The sequence below is a fragment of the Calidris pugnax genome, unplaced genomic scaffold, assembly GCF_001431845.1.
Source record: "Calidris pugnax isolate Ruff unplaced genomic scaffold, ASM143184v1 scaffold44, whole genome shotgun sequence".
NCBI classification, from domain to species: Eukaryota; Metazoa; Chordata; class Aves; order Charadriiformes; family Scolopacidae; genus Calidris; species Calidris pugnax.
Window position 1 is genome coordinate 48,976,408 of NW_015094506.1, and position 15,506 is coordinate 48,991,913.

The 15,506-nt window shown below is 36.1% G+C and overlaps 1 protein-coding gene across 1 annotated transcript in view; it reads right to left on the bottom strand.

The window, feature by feature from the left end:
- The window catches only part of PCLO (piccolo presynaptic cytomatrix protein), a 385,413-nt gene that overhangs the window by 66,600 nt on the left and 303,307 nt on the right, over positions 1–15,506 (bottom strand). Inside the window, exons 16-20 of the mRNA XM_014963376.1 lie at positions 15,088–15,114; positions 11,383–11,476; positions 5,468–5,539; positions 2,309–2,489; positions 913–1,107 (exon numbers count right to left, since the gene is read on the bottom strand). Of these exons, the coding sequence (XP_014818862.1) occupies positions 913–1,107; positions 2,309–2,489; positions 5,468–5,539; positions 11,383–11,476; positions 15,088–15,114 (569 nt within the window). The remainder of the gene's footprint in view (positions 1–912; positions 1,108–2,308; positions 2,490–5,467; positions 5,540–11,382; positions 11,477–15,087; positions 15,115–15,506) is intronic.

Here is a 15,506-nt window from a genome sequence, read left to right on the forward strand (position 1 = left end):
CCACAGTCAGAGAGTTTTAATTTGCCATCAACTAAACTCTCAACTAGCAATCAAATACTGGTTTGAAGCATATTCTGGAGAGCAATCCTTTTGAATGGAAAAGTTTTAATTTATTGATCTATTTAAAGATGACAGTTGAAAATTATCTTGACCCTAAATCCATGGCACAAAAATTACAAGAAAAATTGAACTGTGACACCTGACACTGTTGAAATCCGATGTTGTTAATGGCTTTGTGTTTAATGATTTTGAATTTAATGTGTTTAATGTTTTCATCTATTGCTATTCTGATCATCACTAACATGATTTTATCTGAGATATTAAGAAGGTTGCCTTACATTTCCTTTCCAAAAAAATTAGATATTTACAGTCATATTTCAAAAATAGAAATCTCAGTCATGTAGTTAAAAAAAAAAATTCTTTAACTTTCAATATTCTTTTGTGTATATAGTACTGTCCTTCCTGATTACTACTTATAGGTATATCTTGTCGTTAATGGGCTCTCAGCACTCATGTGCAACTTGAAGAGCTGGCAGCCGCATCTTTACAGGTTTTGGTAATTTCATTGGTAATTAATTAGTGACATCAAAACATCACCACACAATGGAATTCTCTGTGAGTCATGCACAGCCATGGAACATCATGGACCATGAGTGAAGGGACTGATGGAGAAACAGCCAGTTTCACTGCAGTCTATATAAATTAAAATAAATAAATAAATAAAAGACTTCTAAGTACAAGAGTATATTGTAATTATACGTATTCACACACAGGCACACAAAGACATTGAACAGAGTGAGCACAGTGTGCCAATAACAGAAAAAAAATAGCCAAAAAGGGAAAGACAGCAGGGAAAAAGGCAACAGATGAACATTAAGCTGCCATGCTGAGGAATTTATTTGCGTCTTTTACTTGGTTGAAGGCGAAGTTGTTGGACAGCTGCTTCAGCAGCGGCGATAGCTGCCCCAGCGTCTTCAAGGTGAGTTTGAGTGACGCTGGTTTTGCTTTGGCTGCGGGATGGACCATGAGAGCGTAGGTGTCCTTCAGAGGAAGATTTGGAGCTTCCTGGACTGCTGTGGGATTTCTCAATGGTGGGCACCTGCATGTCTACCAAGAAAATGAAGAAGCACAACTGTTGCATTTATTACAAGCAAACAAACAATTTCATTTTCTTTCTCTTAACTGGCCTTTCTAGCTGCATTCCAGAACAAGGAATAAAGATTAAGCTGTGCAATGCCATTCAAAGTCTCAGGATATATGGTGATTTGGAAAACCTTATGAAGAACCATTTTCTACTTCCCCACTGCTCCCTGGCCCAAAGAATAATTAATTTACTATTGGGTTTCTATCACTTGTGAATTATGCCTCCTGTGCTGATTCATTCTGCTGGAATCACAGGGTAACCTAAAGACAAATTGGTTTTCCACCTTCTACTTCTGTAGTATGTAATGACTAATTTGCATCACTTACACTGGTACCAAATACTTAGCTAGTGCAAGCAGTTTTATTTGATGAATGCCCTGGCCAAAGCCATAGCCTAACTTGCAATAGCTTCTATACTAACCTCTAATTTACATAGAGATCTTATATAGACATGGATCCCTAGCAAAACATTACACAGAGAAACAGAGAGGAGATGGAGCAGAGTCTTATCACTCTGAGGGTCTTATTTGGAGGCTATTTAGGATGGCTTTTGCTTTGTTACTCTGCTTTAAGCAAGCAACTGGCCACTGACTACTTACTATTGAAAAAAAAAAGAACAGATAGAAATTTCTTGGAGCAGGAGACACTGAGATCAATTCTGCTTTTGTAAACATTACTATAATTCAACTATATCAGCTCCACCGATTTCCAATACAACTGAGATATGCTATTATTGTCAATTATCATTGACTGGAAATGCATATGCATTATTATAGCATAATTGCTATTCTATAAAATATTAATGTGACATTTCCAGGAGATAAAAAGCCATATAATACTTAAGGAGCATGAAAAATAGGAAGCTAAATATGTATTGAATTTGGCCAAAGCTACTAGAAAAATGAAAAGGGCACAGAACCCATAGTAGATGTGCAAAGCACACAGAACTTGTAAGCTGCTGTTTTAAGGACACAATTACTCAGTAAACTGGTCGGCACCAATCGAGCCAAATTAAGCCTTGGCTCCAGTGAATGAATCACAGAGACAAATATATTTTAAAGAGCAGTGCATGCAAACTTCATAGCAGTAACTTTATTTTTCTATTAGAACTTCCACATAGCACCTGGGCAAATGTTTCATATCAGGTACATCAAGTCATTCCTACCCTTGGAGGGGTCTGGGAAAATTCCATGACTTCTGCTCTTGATGACAGATGGTTTTGGAGATTGCTGGCTACTCTGTCCAGAATGAGATTTCCCATGATCAATGTTTTCACTCTGTTCTTTCAGAGGGTACCACCGAGGAGTGTTGTCAAGCTGAGAGATGCTGGATAACTCGATCAATACCTATAAATAAATCAAAGTGTAATACATGCTCTGTATCCGATCTATTAGTGATTGTGTATGGCAGAAGAGTCTATAGTTGTGTTACCAGAAGTTGCAATCAAATGTAAGAAGTTAAGGGTGTAAGGTTGTGAACTGAGAGATTCAAGACTCTCTGCCCATGCTCTGACCTCCACTGATATAATCCAGCTGTGATCCCAAACCCATGTTTGTTAGCATATTGAAGTGTCTGAACTAACATGTCTTCTCAACAGGACCTCAGTAAGGGCTATGAGCTTAGACATACCTCCATATCAAGATGGCTAGATAATTTAAAGGGTAGCTTATGAGCACTAGCCTGAAAGCAAGACTAAAAAGACATCTAGTCATTCTGCCTTTGTATAGACATATCCTAACAGAAAAATTTGGCAGTGCTATTTTCTCCTTTTTTTCAGTGTTAGTAAATGGACAAACAATTTAACAGTTTTCTTTAATAAGGTCTTCAGTAATATGAGACTGTTGATTGATGATTCTTTTCAAAAATCCACATAAGCAGAACAAAAAGAAAAGACTACAGATACCTTTGCCCTTCACTAAAATAGCAGAATTCAATAGGCCATTTAGGCCTCAAGACTTCACTGGGAAAAAAAAAAAAAAAAAAGAGATGCAATGGCAATACAGAAATTAAATTGCAAAATTTCTTTTTAAAAAACAGAAGGGAAAAAATGAGCAGTGGGGCCAATAAAGACTGTTCCTCCCTTGATAGTATTGCAGCTGAGAGGGCCACGGGATGTAAAGTACTACAGAGTCATCACAGTCTTGAATGAAGAAAAGGAGAAAATAGTCTTGCATTTGGCTCTAAGGTGGGAGGGTTTGAACTAATGTCAGGTAGGAAAAGTTTTAGAAATGCTAAACAAATAAAGTGTGCAATCACCTCAGTGAACAATGTCTTTGTCAGATTATTACAAGGCCCTGAATAAAAGAAAGCCTCTTCAATTTTAGGAATGGGGAAGTCTCTTCACAACTGATTTTTTTCCTAGAAGGTTAAAAGTCTTTTTTCTTTCTTTTTTTTTCTTTCTGCTTCATAGGTTGTATTTGACCTGGCTTGGTCTGTCTGGTTAGATTTATACTTAATCTGAACTATTTAGCATGCTCCCTGGTGTGGGTTTTGATCATAGCTTTGGGAAGACAGCATGGTGTGTGTCCAAAGAAGAGCAATGAAGCTGGTGAAGGGTATAGAGCACAAGTCTTATGAGGAGCAGCTGGGGGAATTGGGGTTGTTCAGCCTGCAGAAAATAAGGCTGAGGGGAGACCTTATTGCTCTCTACAATTACCTGAAAGGAGGTTGTAGAGAGGTGGGGGTTGGTCTCTTTTCCTGAGTAGCAAGTGATAGGATGAGAGGAAATGTCCTCCCCAAACCAGGGGAGGTTTAGATTGGATATTAGGAAAAGGGTTATCAAACACTGGAACAGGCTGTCCAGAGAAGTGGTTCAGTTACCACCCCTGGGGATATTTAAAAGATGTGTAGATGTCATGCTTAGGGACATCGTTTAGTGGTGGACTTGGCAGTGTTAGGCCCTTTCCAACCTGAATGATTCTATGGTTCTATCCTATGATTCTATGGTTGAGCATTGTTCCCAGTACGTAGTATAGGCTAGGGGCTCTGCTTTGTAGGAGAAGAGGGTTCATATTCCATAGATGTGAACCACAATATGCCACCTGTCATCTGGACCAGTGGTGCTGGCCTTATTCAAGCAAGACCTTAGGGCAAAATTTGGATATCCCATATTTGGTGATATGGTGCAGGGTTCCTCTGGACATCCTGGTCCCGAAATACATTAGTTATCTTTTCCATTCCTTTTTTCTATGAAGATCTTTTTTCATATTAAAATCTGAATTCTTTAATAAATAATATAGTTCCAGAGATTGAAAATATTTGAAGGCAAAATTTTAAATCTTCCAGGAGAAGCAGCTGCTGGAGCATCCATTTTCTACATGTCATAAATAACGATGATGTAAATATTCAGTAAAGCCTTGCAGTTGGACAAACATGATGAACGCAACAAGAATACTGATGCCGTATGCAGGAAATAAGTAATCAAGTAGTTGCTTCCTATATATTTTTCTTTAGCAATTGTTTAAATAATGACATTGATTGTTCAGTTAAGTAGTTACACAAAGGGGAACTGGAGCTGAACCGAGTCCCTTTTTGCAAAATTCAAATGCAGAATGAACAGAGATACTCTAAGTTACTCTATATATGAGCCATCGATTTTCCTGGGCTTCTGTTTCTAATTATGATACTCTTCTGTAATAACATTTTTAATTACTTTTTTTATACCATAATTATTGCTGGTAATTCTGTATTATATGTGCATACATTTGTTTATTTGCTTTAAAAAGAGAGAGCATACTTCTTCCTGTGATTACTCATCTCATTTATTATTAATTACAAGATTTTGCCTTCAGTCATACTTTGGTAATGATATTACTGTTCTGTAGTGTTAAAAATAAGACCTTGATCAGCAAGACTAAATTACTCACACTTGCAGATACTTGTTGATGTGCTAAATTGTGGCTTGATGGCAGAATTTAATCCTTTAATCACTTACAAAGACTGATACCTCCTCAGTCTTCCCATGTCATGTTAAAACCAAGGGAGATAGCTTATCAGTCATAACAAGAATCCCCCATTCAGTCACTGTGAAGGCTGTTACTCTCTCAGACTCAAAAAAGATCTTAATTTTCCATGAAGTAACATTGTGTTGAATCCTATATGAATTTGCTCACAGTTTATTGAGACAAAGGAAAGGCATCTTCCATGTGTGAACAAAACAAATCATGACCATTTGTTATGAAGTCAACGGTGAAACTGTGACGTAACAAAAGTTTTACTTAGGACACATACCATACCTTGGAAGCAAATATTGTCCAAATACCAGCATGTGGTTAAACAGCTTTCTAACTAGTAAAGGTTAGAGATCAGAAAATAAGATACTCACTTCACCAAGGAAGTCATTCGAGGAGAATCTATCATAATCCCAGACAGTCACTTCCAGCGTTTTCTTTTTCAGCTGCAATTTAAGTCAAAGGATAATTAACCTCATTGCCATCATAAACTTCAGATCAAGTCTTTATGGTGGCTTCTATTCATTATCTCCTCCTTGTACCCTTTTTCACAGTGACAGCTACATAGCTTTTGTCCTCCCATCAACCTGGATCTCAGAAAAATAATTTGGGGCTATTATTTGTTATCAAGACAAATGGGCTTGTGCATGGTCCTATTTTAGGAATTTTTCAGTTGTTTATGACAGAACATGTGTCCACTACCAGAGCCAAACTGATTTTTTAAAGCCCTATTTTTGTATTTCTGCAGCTTTTCTAATGATCAGATCTGAGTTATCTGAGTTGTCTCATTTCTCTAAAGTGCATTTGAGTGTGAACTTCATATGTACTAATTAAAACACTCTCTTTACGCAATCTCATCTGTGAATACCAGGCTTGAATGCTGCTGCAATTCAGTGTAGTCAGTAGGACTCTGCAAGCAATTCAGACATGCAGGACAAGTTGTACTGTTAGGTATTAATGACAGGCATCAAAACCCATTATCGGCAGACCTTGTTAAAGATGATAGCTGTGTCAAGCACTCTTCTTACAGGCTACAGTAAAAATCAAGGAAGGCTTTTTATATGACAAGATAGTGCAAGACAAAGAAGCTTTTGACCAAAGTGGTTGACCTTATTGGAAAGATTGACCTGGGTGTCATTCCAGGGGCCTGTGGGGACAACTGGGGAGAGGATTGATTACCAGTGTTATATGATGGGGCAAAAGGCTGGAGAGACAGCAGTAAATTCTCGTGGCTTGAAAGAGGGAAGGACAAAATCCTGGGGCTATGGGATGTCTACAAAGTCAAGCTGAGAACTTGCAAGTGAAAAATTTGTTGGACGCTTCCAGGTGTTAATGAAGATAAAAGGACTCCGTTCACATACTTGAATAAAAGGGGTCAGAGCCAGAAATCTTATATGATAATTGAGGTCATCCTATCAGAAGCAACGTGCCACTCACTGCTCTGACTATTAACTGTCTGCTTGAGACAAAGAGACAACAAAGGATCAAGTAATTATTCAAAATCATAAGCTTTGCTGTACATAATATATATACTTTCAAGAAAAGCACTGTTTGCTATTTACCTCCATTGCCCCTCAGTTTAATGCAACACAGATTCAGACAGTTCTTAATAACTTTAAATTGCCTTTAAATGATAATTTAATCTCATTATTATGCATTTGAAATATCTTCTGCTCCCAGCTCATGAGCAACTATGCAAAGTCAGTGTCTTTGAAAATCAAGTTTAAATCAGCATATCCTGAAAAACCAAAACAAAAGGGAATTTTACTATTTTTAGCATCAACAATGTACTCTTTAATCAGGCAACACCATGACTTGAAAGCTAAGATTAAAACAAAAATAATATTTGACAGCAATTCTTTAATCTTTCTCTGTTTTATTCCTACATAATTAGCATCATTCTTCTTAAATGTTCTTTTAAAAAATATCCTGCAAAAATTGAGGAAAAAGTTGCCTTTTGAGCATTCTTTACAGAATATTTGTAAAGCTGATTTCCTTCCAAATAAAATTCTGTTTCTTTCCTGCTCCAAGACAGTATCAAAACTGCAATGTGAAATATAACCTGAAAAAATTAGTTGAGCGACCACCAGTCCATGCTACTTTTAGCTTCCTGGATGATATAATTTCCTGCTAGATTATATGTAAGCATATATATTTTTACCCTTTAAAAAAGAGGAATAGGATAAACACTTTTCAGAAATGTATTGTATCAATTGTTGCTGTTTTGGGAGGACCTACTGTCCTCTTGTTTCAAGTGATGACTGTGCAAGGACAGAGAGAAGAATGTATAGATCCAGGAAAGGAAAAACCACAAGGATTTGAAGGATTTTTGGTGGAAAGAGGAAAACAGAGAAGATTTTCAAGTAACTGCAACCCTGCTATGCTAGCTTCTTTGCATTATTATCACAATAAACCTGTGCTGAAAACTTGCAGTACTCTACATTTCTTTGAGATATCTATTTTAATCCTCTTAGTTTAATAAAGCTTTTATAAAATATTATGACAATGAAAAACTATCAAAAAAGCTTTATTAGGCAGAGTGCATGAAATGAGTTTCAAAGAGGAGGAAAATTTTATTTGCTTTTCTGAAGATATATATATATGTGCCACTATTGAAGGCAAAGGACACTCAATGGCTTGTGATTTTAAAAGCAGCCATTATACCATCACAGCAAAGTAGGGTCTGCCTTACATCATCTAGTTTTAGGCCATGAAACCAGAAGTTCAGATCCCCAACAGGAATTTAAAAGCCAGTGATACTGAAATGGGTTGCAGAAACCCACTGTCCGTCTGATTGTGGGTTTCTGTACCAACAGGAAAATGAGAGTGTCCCTAAAAGAAGGAAAGCAGTTTAAACATTGTGAATCTCATCTGAGTTCCAAGTATATTATGAAAAAAGAAGAAAAAGGAAAAACCCACCAAAAGCATATTACTGCATATGAACTCCAGTTAGCTTTAGGCTGCTGTGGACAACCGTCATTTAAAGAAAATGAAGAAATATGCACAAAGCAGGAATGTGAATATTTTCTCTTATGGAAGACATAATGGACACCACACATACAAAAGTTTCTGTTTTTTGTTTTAAATGTCTGGAGCTGACTGGGTGTTGTTACAGATAATGCCGGTCTGTGTAACTAAATATGCATTACTTGAAATGTTTAATACATATTCCTTGAAAATCTCATACAAGCATTTGTACGAGGAAAAAACAATCTTAATGCAGTTTTTCTCCTATGCTGAAAGTAAATTCCTATAATTACTTCAGAAATACTATAAAAGATTGCAGTCAGGATATTTGATGAGTAGAAATGAAGGTGTTGTAGTAGATCATGCATTATACTTATTTTTGTTTACATTCCTATTTAACATTTTATTGTATTCCTCTGTATTGCTGTACTTCAGTCCACGAGAGGACAAAAAGATTTTTGCTAGGTCACTTAAAAGCTTACTTTCTCTTGTCCAAGCTATTAAGTAAGATTTAAGTGCCAAACCTTACTGATTCATAAGAAAGCTTTTCTTGGTTTTGGAAAGAAAGGTATTTTGGAAATCAGACATAGGCTCCTACATCACTCAAGGATTTTGAAAATATTACTCTTTCTAAATATATTAGCTTCAATTTAAGGACATGAGTCAGAGCAAAAGCTATTTGCTTTAATGAATTATATCCATCATTTAAGAAAATACTTTTATTTTCTTTCTGACAAGTAAAGAATTGAGCAAACAAAGCCACACCTTATATTGTGATCATATATTTTACCAATGGCCCTGATCAGCAACAGAACTTACATCTTTTACCATCTTCTCCTTAAATCATTCTAATGCTTTCTTTTATGCTCTGAGTAAGTATTTGACATGAGTTAGCAATTATTATACAATATTTGTAATGTGTGTACTTGGCTTTCCTCTCAAATTGTAATTATTGCTACTTTATTACTTAACAAAACCTTAAAATTACTAAATATTCACAGTTTAATTTATTTTTTCTCCAACTGTCAAAGTAGAATTTGCTACGCGATAAAAATAATTCCGACCTTGAAAAAGTCTTTTTCATTTCAAAAAGTGATCTATTTCCCATAATTATTTTCACTTTAATTTCAGCTAGGTTATGAAAGAGAGAAGGAAAATGAAAAATTGTAAAACCAGTTAAAGTCTAGACAGTGACGTTAAAAGAACTATATTAGGAAATATTTAATAATACTTATTTGCTGTCAGCAAGCAACCCATACTTTGATGGAGGGAAAGGAAATGCTTATTGAAGTAATATTTATAAAGATTCATGATTTTATGTGATGGTATGACTGCTAACTGTGTATAACTTGCAGTATGATGCAGTTTTGCTTGTTTAGTGATCAGAACACTCATTCCCACTCTATCACAATTATTGTCTTGTACTTCTCTTTATATTCCTAACTATTTTGAAATATCCATTTGTGAGGGTTATGAGTGCAAACAACATACTATTGCATGGTGATAGTTCTTCAAACTGTAGAGGGTACTTATCATAAGCATGGAATTATTTACTGATTTAGAAATGTGCTTTACTGTATGTTGTCTAAGGCAGGGCACTGAATTTTATAGGAGAAGAACCACTCACACTGGTTTCTTAGCACTAGATACAAGCCATGGAAAGGTGTGGAAGGAAATACTATTCCCTGCACACAATTCTATGTGACAAGAGGACAAAATATACAACGTATGTGGTGCTCAGACGAAGCTTACACACTTATAATCATAAGCACTGCATAACAGTCTCAGAGGAAGGGAAAAGGAGGAGATTTGCAAATAGAAAGCAAAAGTTCAAAGAATTCAACATGCGACCTAAAGGCAAACTTCATCAAATAATAGTCAAAACTGGACATTTAAGATACTAGGAGATCTCTCATAAAAATCTCTATCAAAGAAATCCTAAACTAAGATCGTTATCCAATTTAAAATTGCAAAAGAGCCATTGAATGTCCAACATCCAACCACTCCTAATTACAGCTCTGTGAAATGTCACAGAAGAACCCAGAATCAAATTAAATAAAAGGAAGAGCCTTTCTTAAATGGAAAGTTCAATCTGGAAATATTGCTAAGACTTACCAAACCTTTTCACAAAACCCAGAAGACGTAGGGTTTATATTGCACCTAAACAAACATCATATGAAACTGCATGCAAACCCTAGCAAACCATAACCATGACATACAACAGGGGATCTCTGAAGTAAATCTGAGCTGCTTCCTGTTAAGTTCAAATGTGTAGATTGCATGAGCAACCATGCAAGCCTCTCTGTGGGAAGGATTTTGCTCCATGTGAAAATGAGTACCTTAATCTATGTTCCTCTCAATAAACAAGAAAAATGAATAATGAAATTTTAAGCTTGGAAGATAATATTGATGTCTTGGTGTTGTGTTGGAGAAGTATATTGAAAGCACTGGGAAATCTATACACTGGGCTTTTTTAAGTAGTGCTTAAAGGTTAAATGGTCTTGAAAAATCAAGATGAAAGTATAAAGAACAAAACACTAAGAAAGGCGAAAAGATTTAGGACTATATACAGATCCATTATTCTGTAAAATACACTTCATAATTTAAACAAATGGACATCATAATTTTGCTCATTATGCCTTTTTAAAATGGTAAAAAGTCTCTTAAAACTGGAGATAGAGAAAAAGAGGACTCATTTGCTGCCTCAGTTAACCCTTTAATCAGTTGGAGTTAGGAAGCCACCAAGAAACAGAGAAGACTTCCACAGTCTTCTTTCCCAGATGTGACTTAATTCTTTCTATAGCAAGGAAACTAAACATCTTCTAATATTTTTTTTTCAGGTGATTCATATTTCAGGCCCATTGCTGTAAATTGCTGCTAAATCTAAAAATGTATCTCTACATTTCATAAATATTTATGAGCAAGAAAATTATTTGACCTGTGTTTTGTGTGACCTTGCATGGCTTTTGGAACAAAGACTGACAGTGTTTTCTGTATCTACTTCAGAAACTTATGTCTTAATTTATTCCCTTGCTGTATTCCATTATCATTTTTTAAATTGCCACATCTGTACTTATGACATGACTGTGAGTGTAATCCCCACAAATTACCATTTTCATGAGTAGAAGGGACAAGAAAAGAGTATTGATAGAGTAATCTCTATCAGTGGCAAGGAAGTAGCTCCAAATTTCCCCTAAATTTGGCAAGACTTCACAGGAGTTCACAGAATCGCCAGTAGCCCTGCTCCCTTCATAGTAAGCACTGCAGACCATACAAATAATAAAGCAGCAAATTGCACCGAGCAGTACTACCAGTCACGCACCTGCTCCATGGAGATATTTTTATAAATGACTGTCTGATTCCACTCAGGATTCAAGCTTTTCTGTACGTACTTAGTTCTCCGCTTGTACTCAGCACTGAATTTGAACAAAGGAAGGAAACATTACATTAGTGATCTTTGGTTTCTTTCAGTTCTGATGCAAAAACACACTCACAAACCAAAAACCAGAAAAAGAAAAGAACCGCATCTCCCATTTCTGCAACAACTCAGGGTTACAAGAGGACAATGTCAGCCTTTGGGTTTTTTTCTTCAGTATGCTTTCCCAACATGGTTTGTTAAAACATCTTCCTCTGACTCCAGCAGGCTGGCTCTGCCTACAGCCGTTTCAACATGAAGCATCAGTCAGCACGTGCACATACGCTTTGTTCTCTCATTGTAGGTGTTGGGCTCTGCTTATAAATTGAAGTGATACTGCATTGATTTCTTTTCCGAGACCATCCTCCTATTAGCACTTTAAAGTAGCATGAATCCATTATATTTATAGGTTACAGTCTCTAAATATAGGAGTCCCATCTCACAAGAACATCTAATGAATACCATGGGGTAACTAATATCCTGTTAATGATAGAAACACTAATTTCTTATTGATCATGTTCTCTCCCTATACCTCTAACTGTACTGGAAACAAGCATAAAAGTGCATCAAGCTCATGAATGTTTTTATCAATAGCCAAGAACAAAAAGTTTGGCTGCATAATCTGTTTTTAAAAAGAATCTGTAGTGCTTTCTCTTGTGCTTTACATTTCCTGAGTATAGAGAAAGGAATAGACTAACATTTAACAGAATATGGATTCATCTAGCTCTGTGAGCTTCGATGTCAGATTTGCTTCCATTCCAATTTTAATTTAATATAAATTTTAATGGACATCTCAAAACAGCGAGGTAGGAGAACATGAAAAGCTTTTAATACTTTGAAAACTCAACAAGATACAAGGCAAAGAAACTCTTTTTGCCAGTCCACAAGTCAACTGCCCTTAACTAAATTAAATGTGCCCAAGACTGCTCTCCAGCATTAAGGCCAAATGACACAGAATGATCTGTATCTGCCCTATTAAACGCTCTCATGGGTGCCCTACATTATTTTTTGGTAGCGTGCTGTTCTCCTGATTCTCACTTCTGACTTGATTGAACTGTGTTTTGGTACACACTGTGGCATGGTCTCAGAGCTAATGAACTAGATTCCTTTCATATGAGATTAACTCAGAAGATTCACTCCAGGGACTGATTTAATCAGTTAGTCACTAATGGTACACCATGCATGGTACCAGACTGAAGCAGGTCTGAATTAAGGTTATGTGAAAGATGCATGTATTTTACTGACACATGTATGTCTAAGTTGGGTCTGCAGCACCAGCAGTTTCACTCAACAAACTCAATTCTACTGTGCAGTGCTCCCCTCTAATTATTCTGAAGTGTGTAACAGCCTTATTCTCCAAAAGTGGGTGGCCATACCCTAGCTGTCTATTAGACTGATATGTTTTAATGACAGGAACTTGCAGTTATTTTCACTCTCATTTTTTACTCTAGTTATTCTATGCAGTTCCATTTATTTTCTTGCAAAATATGCTATCTACGGTCTTCCAGTTTATCGAAAAATGTGAAGGGCATTGGGACCTCTGAAACAAAGTATCTGTCCACCTCTGCTTATGGGAAGAAAGCAGTAGCTATCCACAGTTCAATCAGTCCTGTCAGCTACAGCAGAGAATGGTATGTTTATAAAAAAAGGGAAAAAAAAGATTTCTTTCCTCTTTTATGTCAGTAGGAAAAGGATGAATTAAAATCTAGGGGGACAAAGAGCATATGAAAAAGAAACACAAAGTTATTTCTTTGCATATCTTGGAAGGAGAGCTGAAATACAAAATCTGAACCCTTTTGGAAACTAGGTTTTGATGGCAAACTCTATTCAGTAATGCATTTAAATTTTTTAAGCACCTCAATAGCCTTCTTTTCCCACTCTCTGATCTGAAAAAAGCAATCCCATCACTCAAAATATTAATGAGATTTGACTGACCCATATGGAGACATGGGACACAGGCAAGAGACAGCTGGGCTGGCAGCACCTCACTCTCTCTGGGCTCACAGTACTCCTCAAATAAATGTCTATTCTGATCAACTATTAATGAAATATTAACTTATCCAAACTCCTCCTATACCCAGCGTAAACCACTTACTTCTTACCTTAACTAAGCCAGGATAGCATTATACAGCTTAAGACTGACTAAATGTCACATGATTTTCTAGTTTTAAGGAACTGATATACTTTCATCTTTTTGAAGAAAGTAGGAAAGGACCTTTTGCTCCCTCTGCCAAGAAAATGACACCAAGACATTCCCTCTCCTTTCATGGATTTCTTTCTGCGATATTACAATTTCATCACCTTTTCAAAGTTTCTGATTCTTTTCAGAAATATGTGAGAAGGTGATTGATGCAGTGTTGAGTTTTAGAGCTGGCAGTGACAAAAAGGAAATGTGTTGTTAACATGGTAACTGGAGTATTTACAGTGAAGTCCATAGAGTATCTGGGTGGCATTAGCCTGTTATCATGTAACCTATGGTCTGGATCTGTTACAGAGGGAATCAGAGACCTTGACCACTTCTAAGGATGTGCAGACCCAGGCTAAGCTGGATGACAACTGAAGGTTTCTAGATCTCTGAAGGGAAGGATCTGGCAAATACACCAATTCACCTTCCCCCCAACAATCATGATTAACAGATGGTGATGTTTTAATGAAATGCATTCATTAAACTAGTCTATACCTAGTATGAAATAATTTGCACTTGAAATTTAAAGAGTATGCTGTGTAAAATGGTACAAACTGAATTACTCTCTTATAATGTCTCTGTGCTTTCCAAATTACAGTTTATTAATGCATAATACAAATGCAAGTACAATGAAAACAGTATAATTGAATAACTGCACATAAAACGTGGCATTTAAACACATTCATTAAATAATTTTATTAATGAAGGAACAGACTGACAATTGAGAAGATCTGTTTATTAAAATTAATCTGTTGATTTTTCTGGTCAGGTTTCTACTTTTAAACAAATTCAGAATTAGAGATGAATTGCTATGATTATGTACTTAGCTTGGACTGATATTAACGTATCTTGAAAATGGAGTTTTGCCTTATGTTTCCACTTCCAGGACAAGCAAAGCACTAGTAATTTCAATAACTAAAAATTCAAATTTGTTTACCACAAATAGCCATTTATGTGGCCAAGCAGCCTTAAAGCCAGCTGGGCAATTATCTAGAATTATACCTGGCTTTAATGTCTACACACTGTGCAACATGTAGAGAGAAAAATAGTTCATTTCATTTCCAAACAGTGCCTGTTTCTCTTGGCAGTAACACCATCCAAAATCTTGATACAAGTTCACAGCTAATTATTTTCCAGCTTTCAGTGAGTGAGCAAGAATGTTTAAATGTCTCTGAACTAAATTCTTTCAGACTTAAAAATAAATTTGTTGTAAGTGTTTGGCCTGAGAATATTAAGGGCCATTAATTACTTGTTTCCAGTTCCTGCTGACCTGGAAATGGGATTCATTAGAGAATGAACAGCAAAACCACACTGCTCTTGCCTGTCATCAAAACTAAAGGGAAATCTAGAGTTGAATACACAGGCTTATCAAAATATGCATACATATAAAAAATGAAAGAGTGAAATTGGAAGATAGTATACTCTACCTTGCATTTTGGACAACCATGACTTGTCTGCATACCCAGCATTTACAGAGACAGGAACACAGAGGAAGCAGTGTGAGAGAAAATGAGAACAGAGATGAAAGAAAATGTGAATAATGGGTAGTTTCTACTATCAGAATCAAAGGAAATAGAGGCGTTAGGAAGCATAAGAAGTGTAGCATGGACTGAACTACAGTTAAAAGGTATTCATTAGCAATTCAAGTTTCTGCTTTCAGAAACAAGTTTGGCACTTTTGAGAATCTCTTCATTTTTATTATTCCCTAAAGCCCCAAGTTACATGCAAGACTGTAACATTGCCATGTTTTAAAATAATGGACCCAAACAAAACTAAAATGCAAATTCTTTGTAAATTGGCCACAAGTTTAAACCTACACTGGTGTCTGGCTTAGATCTCTGTAGGG